Raw genomic sequence first — 18,862 nt, forward strand, 5'->3', positions numbered from 1 at the left:
GGGAAAGCACAGCGACAAGGGGCGGGGGTCCCGGGGGCGGCGGCGGCGCGGTGCTGGGTTTTGGGGGGGGGTCTCCGGTTGCGCTGCGCCCCCGGGATGCTGTTGGCGACGGTCCCGGGGATGCTGCTGCCGGTGGCCCCCGGGTTGCTCCTGCCGGTGGCTACCGGGTTGTTGCTGGCGGTGGCCGTGGCCGTGGCCGTGTGCGCGGTGCTGCCCGGGCCCCCCCCGTTACCCCCCCGCCTGCTCCTGGCCGCGCTCCGCCGCGCCGCGCGGTGGCACCGGCGCCGCCTGGAGGTGCTGGGCACCGACGTGCGCCACAGCCAGGAGCGGCGGCTCCGGGGGCTGCTGCCCCCCGGCACGGCACAGGGTGAGCCCGGGGGGGGGCTAGGGTGGGCCGGGAGGGGTTAAGAAGCAGTGGGGAATTGAGGTTTTGGGGTTTTGGGGTTCTGGGGGGGGTCTGTGGGATGCACGTCTCAGCCCGCCCCGTCTGTTCGCAGGGTCGGATGATTTTCGGGAGCGTCACCCCCTAACGGGGGGCTGCGCTGATGGGGAGCAGGGGGACGCGGTGGCACCGCTGAGCCTCTGGGCTTTGCTCCGGGGCTGTTGGAGCTGCGAGCCCCCGCTGCAGGTAGGGGGGCAGCCGGGCTGCCGAGGGGAGCGCGGCCCCCCCCAGAACGGTGCCCAGCACCCTGCATCCCTCACCTCTCTTCCCCACGCAGGGGTCCCTGCTCTACCTGGACGCCCTCCACACCGCCTTCCCGCAGGCTCTGGCCCCCCGCAGCACCGCGCTGCTCAGCTGGGCACCCGCTCGCCCCCGCGCCCCGGCGGGCTGGCCCCTGCCCACCCTGTACTGCTCGCCCCCCGAGGCGGGGGCTTTGCCTTCGAGGACGGCAGCCCTGCGGGTGCAGCTGCTTTTCGCCCTGCGGGCGCGCTCCCTGCGGGTGCTGGAGGCCGGGCTGGCCTCCGAGCTGCACGATGCGCTGGCGACCCTGCGCTCCGGCTGGCCCGAGCTGGCCCAGGACCTGGCGTTGGGCAGGTTGAGCCCCCAAAACGGGCTGCCCGAGGATTTGCGGGGCCGGCTGCAGGAGCTGCTGGTCCCTGACGCCGCCCGGGCGGCCGAGCTGCGGGCTGAGTGCGCCCGGGGCTTCGAGGGCATCGCGCAGCGCCTGTGGCCGCGGCTGCAGGTGGTGGTGGTGGGGACGGCGCACGGCGGGGAGCGGCTCTACCTCGACGCCCTGCGCCAGGCCGAGTGCAAGGGGCTGCCGTTGTACTGCCCCTTCTACCGGGCGGCAGGAGGTGAGTGCAGCCCGAGCAGGGCTGTCCCCGTGGGGACGTTGATTTGGGGACCTCTGTCGTGCGGCAGCGCAAAGCCTGGCAGGGGTGGGTGCCTCGCTGCGTGCAGCGTCCTGCCCCACAGAGATCTCTCAGCTCTCCAAAAAAAGCCGTGCCTTGCTCTCTTCTTGGAGGGGGTGAGAAGGGAGGGGGGTCTGGGGGGGTCACACTGACTGGTGCCACCCTGTCTCCAGCCCTTCTCGGTGTCAACCTATGGCCGGAGGAGCCAGAGCCCCGCTTCTTGCTGTGCCCCAACTGGGCTTTCTGCGAGTTCCTGCCCTGCCCGGCTGAGGATGAGGAGGAGCAGAGGACGGTGCTGCTGGGCGAGCTCTGGGAGGGACGGGAGTACAGGCTGGTCCTGACCGCCCGGCCCGGGGAGTACAGGTGCTGCTGCCATGCTCCGGGGGGGGGGTCTGCACGCCCTGTGCCACCCCCCACCAGCCTCACGCTCCCCGTGCCTGCGCAGGTGCCGTGCCGGAGAGGTGCTGAGGGTGGCCGGCTTCAACAAGCAGTGTCCCGTGGTGGAACCTGTGCGCAGGTGAGGACACCCCAGCTCCGCATCCCTCACCGGGGGGGGGGGGGTGTCTCTGTGCAGGGCAGGTGCTGGTGGCACCCCCGGCACGGGGCACCCACCCGTGCCCAAACTGGCAGGGAGAGCCAAGTGCTGAGCGTGCGGGGCGAGAGCATCCCCGAGGAGCGCTTCTGCCAGAGCTTGTGCCGTGCCGTGGGCATGTGGCCGGGCGCTCGCCTGATCGACTATGTCTGCGTGGAGAGCTCCCTGCTGGGTGAGTCACCCCCCAAAAATGCCCCACCGGTCACCCCGAAATGTTGCCAGCACCACCCAAGCCGGGCTGGGGGCTGCGGGTGGCTTTAACGTGCTCGTGGCACTGCTGCAGGCGCCTCCTCGGGGGTCTGCGCCCCCCATTACGAGGTGTTCGTGGAGCTGCAGGGCCTGAGGGACCTGTCGGAGGGGCAGCGCTACAAGGTAAGGGGGGGCTCGGGGTTTTGGGGGCTCTGCTGGCTGCAGGCAGTTGCAGATCCTGCTGCCTGCTCCCTGCCTGCCCCCTGCCAGCCCCGCAGCCACGCGGTGGCAGTGCTCGCCGGCAGCCTGGGCACCTCGGGAACAGCTTTGCTGAGCCGTGCTGGCTGCAGGAGGCTGCAGGCAGTGCCCGTGGGGCTGCTGCATGCAGGGGGGGGGTGCATGGGCACGGCTGTGCAGGAGGGCTTTTGGCAAAGGGGCTGCTTCCCTGGAGCGGCGAGGTCTGGGGGGTCAGGGTGTTACGGGGAGGGTGGCAGCTGCTCTGTAGGGAAAACGGTTTTAGGACCTGTGAGGGCCTCCTCCTCCCTGTCTCTCTGCAGCTGGACCACTGCCTGCAGGAGGATTTCCCCGTCTATAAATCGTTCCGCTTCAAGGGCAGCATCGGGCCCCTGCGCCTGCACCTGGTGGGGGCTGGGGCTTTCGCCCAGCTGCGGGAGGCCCTGGGCTCCCCTGTCCCCATGCCCAGGGTCCTGCGGGAGGAGCGGCTGCTGGCGGTCATCCAGAGCACCGTTATCTCCTAAGGGCAGCCCGGGGTTTGCTTGGTGTGCGCCCGCCGGGGAGGGATCGGGGCCAGGGCGCATCCCTAGCGGGGGCGAGGGCACCCAGCCCCACGGGGTTTGGCTGAGCGGAGCAGATGGAGGTGGCAAACTCAACCCGGTGCCCACTGCCACACCTCTGGAGCCCGCTGCTGGCCCTTCTCCGGACTTTTTGGGAGCACAGAAGGGGACCGTGGGCATGGGTGGGCATCCCCGGGGGCTTTCTGGATGTGCCAGGCTTGGCCCTCAGAGGGGCAGGTGCCCGTGCCTTTCCCGAGGGCCACCTCGGTGCTCACAGCCCGTGGGCAGCACAGGGGTGAGAGCAGAAACCTCCCCAGGAGCTGGGGAGCCCCGGGGCCCGGTGGCATTTTGTCCCCTGGCATGGATGTCCCAGGCAGGGCACGCGGTGGCAGCAGGAGCCCCTCCGCCTGGCTCCAGCCCTGTCCACTGCTTCGGGAACAATCAGCTCCAGCGAGGGCTTTTTTAATGTTTTTTTTAAAGAACAGAAGCAAAATAAAGGAGGATTATCTCTCAAACATAAACAAAGGGCAGCGCTCTGGGATTGATTTTTTTTTTTATAGTACGTTTCTAATCCTCGTTAAGAGATTCTTGATGACGACCCCGACCATCCGCTTTGAGGAGAAGTTGCCGTTGTTTGCTCTCGGTCCTGGGGAAGGGTCAGCCATGAATATTTAACCAGTTCAGCGTCTGTCCTGGGGCTCTGGGAGTGTCTGGTGGGGACACGTGGCGGGGACTGGTCCTTTCTCCTGCTCGCTAAGGTTTATTTTAAGGGCTTCTGAGCCGTGGTGCTTAGGGAGCCTGCTGTGCAGGCAGCTGTTACCGGGGTGGGGGCGAGCAGGGCCTCTGGCAGAAGACATTGTCTTAAACAAGGCAGGCATGAAGCATCCCCCATGGTGCAGCCAAAGCCTCCCTGCCAGGGAGGAGAATCATGCAAAGGCTCCTTCCCTCCCATCCCCTGCTGGAAGAAAAGCCTGGAGCAGAATTCCTGTTGCAAGCAGGGGAGAAATGGCGTGGCCGGGGAGGGTTTGGGGTTGCTGCCCTAGCAGGGACACTGGTGCTGGGCCGGCGTGCATCAGGTGCGCCTGGTGCTGGCAGAGCTTGGTGGAAAGCAGGGTTGGTGGGTGCAGGATAAAGGCCAGAGGGGTGAAGCTGGGCTCTGGCAGGTCTCTGGGGTGCTCCTGGCTCCCCGGTGCTGGCAGAGAGCAGCGCACAGCCTGGGGAGCCCCGCGGCGCTGCTCATCCCTCTGCCTGTGCCGTGCACGCCCTCAGCCCTTCCTGGGGGCCCTGCTGTGCCCTGCAGCAAAGCCTCGAGCCCCCCCTGCTTGGACGAGCAAGGCGCTGGGGTGGGCATTGCACCGAGCTGCAGGGTGTGAGGTTGTTTCAGGTGCCAGGCTGCAGGGCGCGAGGTCGATCGGAGCCCCAGGCTGCAGGGTGTGGGCTGGGTTTGGGTGCCAGGCTGCAGGGTGCAAGATCAATCTGAGCAGCAGGCTGCAAGATGCAGGCTGGGTTTGGGCGCCAGGCTGCAGGGTGCCAGGCTGCAAGCTCCTTTCAGGTACCCTGCTGCAGGGTGCAAGGTCGGTCTGAGCACCAGGCTGCAAGATTCGGGCTGGGTTTGGGGACAGGGCAGGGTTTGGGCACTGGGCTGCAGGATGCCAGGGTGCAAGGATGCAAGTACCAGGCTGCAGGGTGCAAGGTCGATTTGAGCACCAGGCTGCAAGATTCGGGCTGGGTTTGGGCGCCAGGCTGCAGGATGCCAGGGTGGCTTTGGGTACGGGGCTGGCTTTGGGTACCAGCTTGCAGGCTCATTTAGGACCAAGCTGCCGGGTGCAGCCTTGGCCGGGGGCCCGGCGCTTTGGGGCGGCCACCAAGCCCATGCGCTGCAGCGCTGGGCGGAGGCCCTGGGGGTGCCGGTGCCCGGTGCCCGGCCCCGCTCTCCACCGTGCGCCGCTGCAGCCCGGGGCGGGCAGGACGAAGAGGAGGAGGAGGAGGAGGAGGAAGAGGAGGAGGGGGGGGGGAACCGCGCCGTCTCCGTCTCCGCCTCCGGCCCCGGCCCCGGCCCGTCCCCGCCTCCCTCCAGCTCCGCCACCGAGCCCGCAGCAGCAGCAGCAGCGGCGGCGGCGGCGGCGGCGGGCGCAGGCACCGGGGCGCCCGGGGCCCCGCGGCGGCCGCTGCCCTGGTGCGGCGGGGATGGCGGAGGGGCCCCGGGGCGCCCCGCCGCCGGGCTCGCCCCGCCCCGCCGTGCCGCTGCCCAACGGGCCCCGAAGCGGCGGCGGCGGCGGCGGCGGCGGCGGTGGCGGCAGCCCCGGTTCGGGCTCGGGCAGCAGCAGCCGCGAGGACTCGGTGGAGCGGAGCCCCGCGCCCGCCGCGCCCCGCGCCAGCATCATGAAGGTGAGAGCCCGCGCCCTGCCCCGAGCCCTCCCGGTTCCTCCCGGTTCCTCCCGGTTCACCTCCCCCCACCCCCCCTCCCCGCACTACCCCGGGTGATGCCCCGGTTGCTCGCCCCCAACCCCGGGCACCCGCCGGCACCTGCGCGGGGCTCGGTGTTTCGGAGCCCAGCTCGGCCGGAGCGAGCGGAGGTTCCCCGGAGCCGGTTTTGCGCCGGTTCCCGCAGCCCCCGGTGCCCTCGGAGCGCCCCCACACCATCCCTGGGGGTCCAGGGGCGGTGGCGGGGAGCTGCTGCCCCCGGTTCCCTCCGGCTGGTGGGCGCTTAGGGCCGGGGATGCCACCCGGTTGGGTGCTGGTGCAGTGCTGGGTGCTGCTCCCACCGGCGCTGGCACCGCGTCCCCTCGCCCTGCCGGCAGCCTGGGTCCCCCAAGGGCAAACCCCTTTGTGCGCTCCCCAGGCCAGGCCTGTCCTCTGTGCCCGGCTGGGAATCGCCCCCACGTAACCCCCCCCTGCCCCCCCTGTGGGCTCCCTGCACGGCCACGCTGCCCCTGCGATGGGCATCGCATCGCAGCATCACCCCCTCCTGCGTGGGGGCACCCATGGGTGCTGCCTGCTCCTGAGCATCTTCCTGCGTTCCCTTGCGCTGAGCCTTGGGCCCAGCTCCTGTGACCTCCCGAGAGCCGAGCCACGGTTGGACCAAGGGTGCTGTGGGTCTGGGGGGGGGTCTCTGGACCCCCCCATGCTGGTGGGCAGGGGGTCACATGTGTGTTTTTTCTAAATCAGCCCCCCTAATTGTGCTTACGTCGGCGTTGCTCGCTGACACAATAGGTCGCGTCCGCCCGGGACCCGCCTCCCCACTCCTGGCAGCCTATTTTAAGCCGGTAGAGCTCCGGTACTATTAATACCCCGCGTGGGGGCTGTTCCCCTGCTGCTCGCCCAGCCCTGGCCTCGTGCCCCAGAGACCTGGGCGGGGGGCGTCGGGTGCCTTTTGGGGACCCCCTACCCCTGGCGGGGCTCCTGCTGCAAACCGCTGCGGGGTGGCCGGGCTGTGCCCCACACCGGGATGCTGAGGGGACCTCCCCGGGTTCCTGCAGCCACAAAAGCCCGTGCCAGTGTGCTGTGTGTGCCCGGTTTGTTTGGGGACCTCGTGGGGTCTCCTGTCCCCCCCCTGCAGCCCAGGCTCTGCCTCCACTGCAGGCTGCAGGGCGCTGTGCAGGCTGGAGGCAAATGTGGCAGGGCTGCTGCTCCCCTTCGCCTGCCTCTCCGCTGGGTGCCTCCCCCCATCCCCGCTGTGCATCACCGCAGGATTTGGCCTTAAGGGAAGGTCGGGTGGCACAGAGCAAGTGCCGGTGGTTGAGGGTGCTGGTGGTGGAGGATGCCAACGTGGGACGGTGTCCCCCAACCCCTTCTGGTCCACTGAACGTCTCTGAGACCCTCTGGGCTTCATCTTTCCCTGCTGCAGGTCCCCATCTCTCCACGGTGCTGGATCCCACAGCCCTGAGTTCCCCTGGACCCCAACTGGGCTGAGCCCCTCCATCGGGTGAGGCTGTGGGGACAGCGAGGTGGGCGCGCTGCCCGGGGGACTGCGTGGGCACCAGCTGCTCGCCCTCCTCTGCCGCTCCCCTTTGGACGCAGCAGTCCTGCTTGTGTCCCCGGGGAGGCTCCTGCATCCCTCAGCGGGGACAGGGGACAGCCTGTCCTCCTCCAGTCCCGTTAGCAGCAGGGACCCCAAAGCCTTGGCTCTGCCCCAGCTCATGGGGACGGTCAGCAGGGAGCTGCTTCCTCCCCAAAACCCCATCCAGGGCTCTGCACAGCAGCTGGCGAGAGGGTGGTGGCATCGAGAAGGGTCCCAGGGGCCCCCCAGGAGGTCTGGGTTCCCACAGAACCCCGTGTCCTTGCCCCCAAGGGGCTGTGCTTGGCAGGACCTCGGGGAGCAGCTGTTTGGCCCCAAATCCCTGGGGGGTGCTGAGGCTGTTCCCATGCTGTGGGGCTCTGCTCCGGCGTCGCAGCCGTCGCCCCGCTGTGCCCATCAGGGCTGGGGGGGACTCTGTGCCCCCAGCTTGGACCACGGGCACAGATTGCGGGCTGTGGGGCAGCGGGACGGGCAGAGACCGGCTGCTGACTAAGTGGAAGCACATGTGGGAAGAGCTGCAGGCTCTGTTATTTTATGGGATTTCCAGAAAAGGCTGGAGGAGTGAATCTGAAAGTAGAATCAGCGGCCGTGCTGGGGCCGGGGGAGCTCGGGACCAGTACGGGGTGGTGCTGGAGCTGGCCCCGTGCAGCGATGGGACTGCAGAGAGCGGTTTCGTGCGGGATGGTGAGCGGGGAGGCTGCTGTCCCTGCATCCTGGCTTGAGGACCTGTTCCCTGCTTTCTTCTCCAGGCTGGAAGCAGAAGAGTTTGGGGGGCTGGTGAGTAGGGAGGATGCTGGAAGGAGGCCTTGGGGGTGGGGGGGTACCGGGTCTGTCCCTCCCCGCCGCAGGATGTGGCCCTTCCCCAGCACCCTGCTGTCCTGCCCCCCATGAGTGGGGCCATCCCCTTCCTGCCCGAGCCCCAGGAACAGAGCCGGTGCCTCCGCACGGGGCCCGGGCTCCAGCAGCCCCTCGCTGGGTAGCGGCAGCTGGTGCCGCGGGGAGTGGATGTGTCACTCTCTGTCTTCTTGGCAGGGAACAAACGACTGTAGAAAAGCCCTGGCTGTGCCTGGCCTCCCGCTGCCTCCGCTCCGCTGCTGCCTGCCCACATCCCAGCTCTTCCCCCTGGGACCGGGGCAGCTGGTGGGACAAGTGGGGCACGGGACGTGGGAACAGCCCCGTGGGGACAAAGCGTCCTCTTCCCCTCCGCCGGGCAGCAAAGCTCCTTCCAAGGCACCTCAGCCCCAGAGGCTTTCGGTTTCTCTACCTCCTGCCATCAGAAGCCTCTGCGCCCATGGAGAACCCCCCGGGGATACCGGGAAGGGAGGGGCAGCACGGCAGATCCGTGGCCCGATGGGCGCATCCCCGTGGGCTGGGTAACGAGCGGGGTCACGCGGCGGCTGGGATTAGGGCTGCCGTGCTCGCCAGGGCACTAATCACAGGGGGGTAATTGGCCAAAGTGGCGCTGAGCACGCGCCGCCGAGCTGGGCAGGGTGCAGGGAGCGGGGTTAGGACGCGCCGTCTGTGCCCAGCCGGCTGCCAGCACTCGGTGTTGGCACAGGCATTGTGGGCATGGTGGGCAGCATCGCCGGCGGCGTGGGGTTTGGCAGCGCCCCTCTGTCGAGCTGGGCTGCGCGGGCACGATGTGAGCGGCAGCACAGCGTGCACCGTGCCCCTCTCCAGAGCTGTGCCCTGCAGCCGGGCCCCTCCGTGCTCCCCGTGGGCAGCGGCAGGGACTCTCCCGACTCCAGGCGCCGCGTTCTCCTGCCTCCGTTCCTGACCTACTTAGCACCTTGGGGAGCTCTGCCTGCGCCGCTCGCACCCGCGCCTCGCCGAGCGTCCCCGGGGCAGCCAGCCTGGAGCACGCCAGCACAAGGGGCTGCCTGCGAGCAGCGGCTTTTCTCTCCCTCTGCCTGAACCCAGCGGGCTGCAGGGGCGAGGTGCGAACGCGTTCAACCGCAGGAGGCACCGGGAGATGCTCGGGCACTGCGGCGCGCGCCGAGGGCTCGCCGGCCGTGGGAGAGGAGCCGGTGCTGGAGGGAGGGGTGGATTCGGCTGGCTGCGGTGGGCGAGGGCAGGCTCCGGCACAGCTGGAGGCAGGTCCCGGCGGCCGCTGGGTGCGAGCAGGCCCCCCGCCCCGCGTTTCCTTTCCGGATGGATTTCCTGTTTTCTGCTCTGGGGCCCGCTGCAGGGGTGGGGTGCGCACCGGGGTGGGGTGCGGGCACGGAGGGGTGCGGGTGCGGGTCCTGCCCCGTGCTGCCCGCTGCCAGCGGTCACCCCGCCAGCGGGGCGGGCGCGGGGCCGGGTCTGGTGCCGCGAGGCAGTGGCGCGCTCAGATTGCTGCTCGCAGGAAGCGTCGTGGTGGCGGTGCAGATGGCTCAGCCGCCGGGTCCATCCTCGCGGGGCTGCTGCTGAACCCTCCGCACCCGGCACGGCGGCTCGGCCCTGGGGTGACCGTGCCAGGGGGATTTCCCACCCGAGCCCTGCCCTGCGCCTGTCTCCCCATCCTGCAGAGGCTGGGCTGGGTCCCTCGATGTGGCCGGTGTGGTGTTTCCCTCTGACCCGGCAGCATCCAGCCAGCTCTAAAATGGGGCTGGGGGCTAGAGCTGGTTTCCCCTTCCCTTCGCCCCTTTCCCCTGGGGTGCTGCGCCCTGCGCACCCGTGGCTGGAGCTGGCTGCCTGTGTGACTGCCCCTGGCTGCTGCTTGTCCCCACCAGGGTAAATCCAGACCTTTTGAGGTGAAACACCGCGAAATGTGTGCCTGGGCTCTTAGCCCAGGCTGCGACAGCTGCACCATGGAGGTGTGAAAGCTCTCAGGGTGCCGGAGGGGACACCCCACAGTCCCCAAGCCCTGGCAGCTGGGAAGAGCCTGCATGTGCCGGAGGCACCACCAGATTAGAGGTGACTCACCATAATCTTGAAGAAATGGATTAAACCTCCTCCCTGCTGCACTACTTAATGAAATCCAACCCATAATATGCTCCCAGCCCTGCTGTTCCCCCTATCCCCCGCCTCCTCCGACCCCTTTGGTAACAGGGTCTCCCCTTCCCCGCCTCGGGGGAGCCTTTTTTCCCCCTGTTGGTGTCCCGAGGGTGCAGGGGGGGGCCGTGGCTGTGCCCCTCTGTGGGTGTGGGGCTGGTGTGGGCACGGGGGGGGTCCTTCCATGAGGCCCTTTCCCCTCCGGTGTCCCCAGACCCCATGACGATGGGGACCGTGCCTGTGCACGGCCGTGCCCCAGGGGGTGAGCGAGCAGTGGGGAAGGATCCGGCTCACGGCCGGGAGCAGGAAGGAAGGAAGGAAGGAACATGGAGTTAAAATAAGCCCGGCAGTGGGGGAGGCCCCGGCTGGAGCCAGCTCCCGGCCTTTGGGATGGAGGGGGGAGAGGTTCCAGTGGGGCCAGGCTGGGCTTTGCACGACGTGGGGGCATCCCCAGGCTCCTCGCTGCGCATCGGAGCTGGGATGGGGAGCCCGGGGGGGACGGGTGGGCGCACGGTGCGTGGCTCTGATGGCTCTGCCCCCTTCTCCCCCTTGGTAGGACGGCTCCCGGCAGCGCCCCATGCAGAAGAAGAAGACGGTGTCCTTCAGCACCATGCCCAACGACCGGAAGATCAACAGCACGGCCGCCTGCATCTCCTTCATGCTGGAGGGCTGCGAGCTGAAGAAGGTGCGCTCCAACTCCCGCATGTACAGCCGCTTCTTCGTGCTGGACGCCGACATGCGCTCCGTGCGCTGGGAGCCCTCCAAGAAGGACTCGGAGAAGGCCAAGATTGAGATCAAGTCGGTGAAAGAGGTGCGGGTGGGCAAGAAGACCCCCATCCTGCGCAGCAACGGCCTCTCCGACCAGTTCCCCGATGAGTGCGCCTTCTCCATCATCTACGGAGACAACTATGAGTCCCTGGACTTGGTGGCCAGCTCGGCCGACGTGGTGAGCGCCTGGGTGATGGGGCTGCGGTACCTGGTGTCCTACGGGAAGCACACGCCCGAGGCGCCAGGCACCGGCCACCCCAGCCTGCGGACCTCCTGGATCTCCTCCGTCTTCGACCTCGCCGACCTGGAGAAGTCCGGCCGCATCCCCGTGGCCCGGGCCGTGCAGCTCATCAAGGCGCTCAACCCGGGCATGAAGGTGTCCACCATCGAGCTGAAGTTCAAGGAGCTGCAGAAAGCCAGCGAGCGCCCCGGCGCGGAGGTGGCCTGCGACCTCTTCGTGGAGGCGTACTGCGAGCTCTGCACCCGCCCCGAGATCTTCTTCCTGCTGGTGCAGTTCTCCAGCAACAAGGAGTACCTGGGCCTCAAGGACCTGCTGATGTTCCTGGAGGTGGAGCAGGGCATGGAGGGGGTGACGGAGGAGAAGTGCCTGGAGATCGTCAGCAAGTACGAGCCCTCCAAGGAGGGCCGGGAGAAGGGCTACCTGGCCATCGACGGCTTCACCCGCTACCTGCTCTCCTCTGACTGCTCCATCTTCGACCCGCAGCACCGCAAGGTGTGCCAGGACATGGCTCAGCCCCTCTCGCACTACTACATCAGCTCTGCCCACAGCGCCTGCCTGCTGGAGGACAACTTCTGGGGCCGCTCGGACATCAGCGGCTACATCAGCGCCCTGGGGCTGGGCTGCCGCAGCATCGAGCTGGTGCTGTGGGACGGCCCCGACGGCGAGCCCGTGGTCTACACCAGCCCCTCGGGGGCCTCCTGCGTGCCCTTCCGCACCGTGGTGGGGCTGATCGACCAGCACGCCTTCACCGCCTCCGCCTACCCCCTCATCCTCTGCCTGGTGGTGCGCTGCTCGGCCGCCCAGCAGCGCCTGGCCGCCCAGTGCCTGCGCAAGACGCTGGGCGAGAAGCTCTACCTGGAGCCCCCCGACCCCGCCGCCTCCTACCTGCCCTCCCCGGAGCAGCTCAAGGGCCGCATCCTCATCAAGGGCAAGAAGCTGCCGGCCGGCTGCGAGGACAGCGAAGGGGAGGTGTCGGATGAGGAGGAAGGCTGGGAGCTGGCGCGGAGGCTGGGCCAGGAGGACCGGGAGGTGGCGGAGGGAGGGGGCCCGCGGCGAGCGCGGCTCAGCCGGGAGCTGTCGGAGCTGGTGAGCCTCTGCCAGGCCGTCCCCTTCCAGGACTTCGAGAGCTCGCGGCGCGGGCAGCGCTACTGGGAGATGTGCTCCTTCAGCGAGGTGGAGGCCGGCCGCTTCGCCAACGAGTGCCCGGCGGAGCTGGTGAGCTACAACAAGCGGTTCCTCTCCCGCGTCTACCCCAGCCCCATGCGCATCGACGCCAGCAACATGAACCCGCAGGACTTCTGGAAGTGCGGCTGCCAGATGGTGGCCATGAACTACCAGACGCCGGGGCTCATGATGGACCTGAACGCGGGCTGGTTCCGGCAGAACGGGGCTTGCGGCTACGTCCTGCGCCCCGCCATCATGCGGGAGGAGGTCTCCTACTTCAGTGCCAATGCCAAGGACTCCTTGCCTGGGGTGCCCGCCCAGCTCCTGCACCTCAAGGTCATCAGCGGGCAGAACCTGCCCAAGCCCAAGGGCTCGGGGGCCAAGGGGGAGGTGGTGGAGCCCTACGTCTGCGCCGAGATCCACGGCATCCCGGCCGACTGCGCCGAGCACCGCACCAAGACGGCCCTGCAGAGCGGGGACAACCCCGTCTTCGACGAGAGCCTGGAGTTCCAGATCAACCTCCCCGAGCTGGCCGTGCTGCGCTTCGTCGTGCTGGACGACGACTACATCGGGGACGAGTTCATCGCCCAGTACACCATCCCCTTCGAGTGCCTGCAGCCCGGGTACCGCCACGTCCCCCTCCAGTCTCTGGCCGGGGAGCCCTTGCCCCACGCCACCCTTTTCGTGCACGTGGCCATCACCGACCGCCGCGGCGGGGGCAAGGGGCACCGCCGGGGGCTGGCGGGGCGTCGGGGCCGCCGGGTGCGGGAATACACCTCCACCAAGGCCACTGGCATCAAGGCCATCGACGAGGTCTTCCGGACGGCCACCCAGCCCCTGCGGGAGGCCACCGACCTGCGGGAGAACGTGCAGGTACCGGAGCCGGTAGGGGCACGGCGGGTTTTTGGGGAGGAGGCCGGTGCAGGGCTGGGAGGGGTTCCCGGGGGTGCTCCCGATCCCTTACCGCCGGTCTCTGCCCGCAGAACGCCTTGGTCTCCTTCAAGGAGCTGTGCGGCCTGACGCCCGCCGCCAACATGAAGCAGTGCATCCTGACGGTGGCGGCGTGGCTGCTGCACAGCGACAGCGCGCCCAGCGTCACCCTCAACCTGGCGGAGCAGTACCCCGCCATGGAGGCGCAGGGCCCCATCCCCGACCTGCTGCGCAAGGTCCTCACCGCCTACGAGACGGTAAGCAGGGGCGCAGGGACGCTCCGCGGGGCCGATGGCACCAGCAGCACCAGTAGCACCAGTAGCACCATCCTGCCTCGCCCACAGCTGTGCGCATGGGGCGGCCCCGGGATGGGGTCCCCCCAAAATCACTGGATCCATCGCAGGGCAGGGGGGGACCGGCTGGGAGATGCCCCGAGGGACCCCGCAGACCTGGGACCCCACAAACCTGGGACCCCACAAACCTGGGACCCCGCAGACCCCATCTGGCTCGCGGGGCATCCTGCGGGGCCGCCCAGGGGGGGAGGAATCCCATTAAGAGCCGCAGCCCGGAGCCGCTTCCTTCCTTTGTGTTGCAGGGGGACCTGGCCGCCCGCCAGGCGCTGGCCGCTCTGCACCTGGCTGCGCCGTGCCAGGGGGACCCCCAGCCAACCCCTCTCCCACCCCCTTTTTTCTCCCCATTTGCTCCACAGGCAGGGTGCGTGGGGTGGGATTTGGGGTGCTGGGGGGGTGCTCAGCACCTCGCGCTGCCCCTCTTGTCCCCAGATGATCCAGACCAGCCGGACGCTGATCGAGTCGGCCGACGCGGTGCACAGCAAGCTCATCCAGGCGCAGCAGGCAGGTGGGTGCTGGGGGGGTGACCCCAGAGCTGGAACACGTCCCAAGGGTGCCAGGAATGGGGGGGGGGCATGTCACCGAGCCCCCCGGGGATGGGTGTCCCCGCAGGGATCGGAGCAATCCAGCACCAGGCTCCGGATCCGTGCACGGGGAGCGCCAAGCGTGCTGCCGTGCGTGGCGGGGGGCAAGGGCTGCACGTGGGGGTGCCCCGGGTGGGTGCGTGCTGCAGGTGGAGGTCAGCACCCGGCTGCTGTGGGGGGAGATTTCCATCGGGAGGGGGGCAGTTTTGTGATTTCCCCACGTCCTGGATTCGCTGCAAGGAGAGAGGGCAGGGAGTGGGAAGCTGCAGGGGCTGCGGGAGCGCTGCTGGGGATGGGGGGCTGCAGGGGCTGTGGTGTGTCCCCCCACCCTGGGGGAGCACTGCTGGGGACGGGGGGCTGCAGGGGCTGCGCGGGCAGGGCGGGGAGGGAGCGAGCGGAGCGGAGGAGGCTGATGAGGAAGCGGAGAAGAGTCATTAGCTGCCAAACGCCGGAATATAATTAGCATCAGAAATAACAGACTGGGGCTGACGGTAGAAGTGGCAACTGAATGTTATGACTTCAAAGACACATGGCTGAACCCACACAGGCAGGTGCTGCTGGCAGCCTGCCCCGGTCCCCCCCCCCCCCGTCCCATCCTGCCCCCTGCACCCGCAGCTGCCCAGGACCCCAACCCCTCTCCCAGCACGTCCCCGTGCTCCCAGTAAGGTGCACCGGGACCCCGTGTGCTGTAGGGGCATCCTTGGATGCTTGCGGGGTGCACGGGGTTCTGCCGGCCCCCGCTGCTTCTTGTGGGCACCCCGCGGGGCTGGGAGAGCTGCCAGGAGCTGGAGGGGCCGGGGAGGAAGGAGGGGGCCCCGCTCTGCCACCCCCAGCGGGTGCCAACCCTCGCTGCCAGCAGCCCTGTTTGTTCCTTGGCGGCTCGGCAGCCCGGAAACCTCGCCGAGCATTTGGCTTTCGGCTCCGCCGCCGCTGCCAGCGACGAGGGGGGGAGCGCCAGAGAGGGAGGTTGGGGGGGCTGCGGGTGGGCTCTGTGCCCGCCGGCACCGCTTTGGCCGCAGGAACCCCTCCGTTGGGCTGTTGGGGGTGGGCATTGCCCCCGTGCCCCCTGTCCTGCACGAGGGCAGGGGTCTTTGGGGTGTGCTGCTGCCGCTGCCGACCCCCCCACGTTGGGGGGCTGCCACCCTGACCCCCATTCCTGGGCGCTGCTCACTGCTTTCACCCCCCCTGGCTGCGCTGCGGATGAGCCTCGGTGGTGCCGGCACGGTTTTGGGTACCGGGGGGGGGGGGGGGGGATCTGGGGGTGCTGGTGGCAGGGCTGGGGGTGCGGGGTGGGGGCGAGCTGATTGACAGCACGGGGGCGAGCAGGAGTGTGTGGGAGCCCTCGTGTGGGCCGGGAGCCGGTGCTGCGTCAGGGAGGGGTAAATATAGCACCCGCTCACGAGGACATCACGCGGTGCACGGCGCGGGGGCCTGCGCTACGGCACGGGGTGGGGGGGGGGGGTGGTGTCCCCGCTCTGTGCCCCCCCAGGTGGGCTGCAGCGTGCAGGAGCCGTGTATCTGCCCCCTGGGGTAACCGCTGAACGTCCAGACCCCACGTCCCCTGGGATCCAAACCCGCTGAGGGTGGTGGGGGCTGTGCTGGGACCCCATTCCCCAAATGGAGGGGGCTCGGGGCTGCCGAGACCACCCGTGGTGGCCAGCTGGGGAGCCCAGGAGGCCACAGCAGAAAGGCAGCCGGTCCCCATCCCCTGCGGGTGGTGGCTGTCCCCGTATCCCGTGGCCCTGAGCGTGTGACCCCCCTTGTGTGCCCCGTGCCCAGGCATGGACTTCCACAAGGAGCTGCACCGCATCGAGGCCAAGGAGGGGCTGCGGGGTCGGAAGCTGCAGAAGGCGCTGGAGAGCTTCGCCTGGAACATCACCGTCCTGAAGGTGAGGGGGGGGCGGCACCGTGGCCATCCCCACCACCATCCCTCACCACCGCCATCCCTCACCACCCCTGTGCCAAGAACGTGGGCACCGGCACCGGGGGGATGCGCCTGGACCCAGCAATTCCCCTCTGCCCCTCATGGACCCGTGGCTTTGGGGCACAAACGGGGGCTGGAGGTGGCACGAGGGGACCCCGTGCGCCCGTGGCCACGTCCCCTGACGCCCTCTCTCCCGTGGCAGGGCCAGGCCGACCTCCTGAAGCACGCCAAGGCGGAGGCGCTGGACAACCTCTGGCAGATCCACAATGCCGGGCAGTCCTGCGGCATCGGCAGGAACGGCTCAGCCTCGCCCGAGGCCTCCCGGCTGCGCGCCCCCCCGCTGGAACCCATCCCCGAGGCAGAAGGAGGCGGCGACACGGCGTCCTGCTGACCCCGGCATCCTGCTGACCCCCGGCCTGGGGTTATGGGGGGGCCTCCGATGGAGCAGCCCCCGCTTGTGGGGACCAGGACCAGAGAGCCCCGGCCTGCCCGTGGCTCATTTTGGGACGGGGATGAAAATGGGCAGGGTGCAGCGGGGTTGGCGCAGCGGTGTGCCCGCTTGGGGACCAGCTCTGGGCATGGCAGGGAGTTGGGGGGGGTCCCTACTCCCACCTATCCCCCCCCCCAAGCTCCTGGGGTCTCATCCATCTCCCCCATCTGCTTCCAGAGCAGGCGCCGTGCTGCGGGGCCGTCGGGGGCTGCTGGCACCCCGCTGGCCTTGTGCATGCACCCCCAGCCTGCTGTGCCCGATCCCCCTCTTGTAAAAAGCCACCCCAGGTGCGGGGTCCTGCTCTCAGGGCTGCAGGATTTGCTTCCAGGGGGTCCCCTCCCCTCCCCGGTGTCCCCGTGTCCCCCCCGCTGTGCAGAGGGGCTGGGCAGGCACTTGGGGAACAGCTCGCAGGGGCCGCTGCAGAGCGGAGCTGCCAGCAGACGTGTCCTATGGCATCAGGGAAATCGCCCTGGGTTTGTCCCCAAGGGCGAGCACGCCCCAGGCGCGGGCGGTGAGTGTGGGGTTGGTCTGGGGTCGGACCGGGGCTGCGGAGCGTTTATAAAGTGTGCCAGACCCACGCCGTGCCCTCCGCTCCCTCTCCACGCCGGGGTTGGGGTCACCGAGGAGGACGGGGGATGGAAGTGGGATGGGGGCCACCTCCTTCCACCGGCACCAGCCGGGTTCAGGGGGCACCAGCCCCGCACGTCACTGAGCCACGCGGCTGCCTGGCACCCCTTTGTTCGGGGCAGTAATTAGCCTAATTGGGGCCACCGGGACCGGACCTGTTGTCGGCGCTTCCCCCGGTGCTGACCTTCAGGCCGCTTTGTGCCGGCCCGGCCGCGGGTCCCTCGGGTAATTACGGCCTCATTAGCGCCGTGCACCCCAGCCCCACGCTGCACCCTCATAATGCAGAGCCACAAATGAGGGGAAAGGCCTGGCCCGTCTCCGAGCTACCGGCCACAAAGGGTGCGCGTCTCCCAGACACCAGCCCCGCTGCTCCCGCTGGTATTTTTGGCAATGCTATTGTGCCGGGGGCTGGGGGCCGGGGGGGGCAGCCCCTATAAAGCCCCGCTGTAGGGTGCACGGCTCAGGGCAGCTGCGCTCCTCGGCCCTGGCAGGACATGCCCCAGTGCTGCTTGGCCACCTGAAGATGCCGGGAAGGATGGAGGTGCCGAACGCCAAGGTGGGGCCGGCGCTGTGGGGCTGGGGTCTCGGGGTGCACAAGGGCTGGGCCAGTTCCTTGGGGCTCCCAGGGGCTCCCCAAACCTGACAAGGAGCAGCTGGGGGGGAGGCTCAACCCCTCCCGGGCTCCTCAGGAGGGAGCTGGGTGCGTGCTGTGCGCTGCTCCAGCGTCAGCCAAGCGTGGGTGCTCATCCCGTGGCTCTTGGTGATGAGGGGAGGGTGCTCCTGGGGCTGCCGTGTGCCGGAGAGGGGTAAGTGGCACGGGGAAGATACCCATGGCTCCTGCTGGAGGCTGTGGATTTGGGGGCTGGGGTGGGGAAGTGAGGAGCATTGGGGTCCCCTTTGTGCCCAGGGGTGCGGTGGTGGCCGTGCCGTGGGGCGCTGAAGGGGGGTGCTGCGGGAACGGGGCTGAGCCCCTGCAGCGAGCGGGGCAGAGGGGAGCTGAGCCCACCAGCAGGGTGCTGGCAGCCCGGGGGGGGGGCACAGCAGCAGCCCCGGCTGGCTCTGCGGGTGCCCTGCGCCGATGCCAACCGTTACCTGGCAGCTCCAGAGAGCCGCCTGCCTCCTGCTCCTGCTCCTGCTCTGCTCCTTGGCCGCCGCCCGCCAGAACCTGCCCGAGTGCTGCCGGCAGAAAACCTGCTCGTGCCGCATCTACGACCTCCTGCACGGCATGGGCAACCACGCCGCCGGCATCCTCACGTTGGGCAAGAGGAAGAGCGTCCCACCGGCCTTCCAGAGCCGCCTCTACCGCCTGCTGCACGGCTCCGGCAACCACGCCGCCGGCATCCTCACCATGGGCAAGCGCGGGGAGCACCCCAGCACCGCTGCTCAGCCCACGCCGGCGCTGAGGGGCACCGCTGCCAGCCCCAGGGAGTGCCAGGGACACGCTGGGAAGGAGGTGACCAAGAGCCGGGGAGCTGCGAAGAGCTTTTACTGAGCTGGGTGGGGGGGCTGCGGGGGCAGAGAGGGGTTCCCTGGGGGGGGACGCACGCTGCCCCGGCGCTCGGTGTAAATAGCACTTTTAAATACCTCCTTGGGGCCCTGGCCAAGCCTGCTCAGGGCGCCGCAGGCACCGCCGGCCTTTTCCAATAAATGGTAGCCTGAGGTTGCCCGGCTCTGCCTTGTCTCTGGGGGGGGGGCCGGGGGCACAGCTCTGCCTGGGGCAGGCAGCGGGGTGGGTGCATGGGGTGCCTGCACGCTCCCAGCTCCCCCACCCCCAACAGGGTCCTGGGGAGGGCTCCGGTTGGGGGTTGTCCCCGCTGGGTTCCCCCCCTCGGGGGGGTCGCCAAGGGGCTGCAGCCCCTGGG

General features: G+C 69.1%; 1 protein-coding gene across 1 annotated transcript; it reads left to right on the plus strand.

Moving 5' to 3' along the window:
• Positions 1-52: 52 nt before the first annotated feature.
• On the plus strand, positions 53-18,492 carry GHDC (GH3 domain containing; the record flags this gene model as incomplete). The annotated part of the gene is made up of 12 exons (XM_082779093.1): positions 53-367; positions 498-628; positions 720-1,296; positions 1,527-1,716; positions 1,799-1,870; positions 1,984-2,117; positions 2,229-2,317; positions 10,479-12,968; positions 13,079-13,282; positions 13,808-13,883; positions 15,739-15,848; positions 18,100-18,492. The coding sequence occupies exons 1-12, from the start codon at positions 97-99 to the stop codon at positions 18,490-18,492; spliced, it is 4,737 nt and encodes a 1,578-aa protein (XP_082635219.1). The 5' UTR covers positions 53-96.
• Positions 18,493-18,862: the final 370 nt, after the last annotated feature.

Source organism: Aythya marila (genome assembly GCF_965140915.1).
Source record: "Aythya marila genome assembly, chromosome: 25".
In the NCBI taxonomy this organism is placed as follows: Eukaryota; Metazoa; Chordata; class Aves; order Anseriformes; family Anatidae; genus Aythya; species Aythya marila.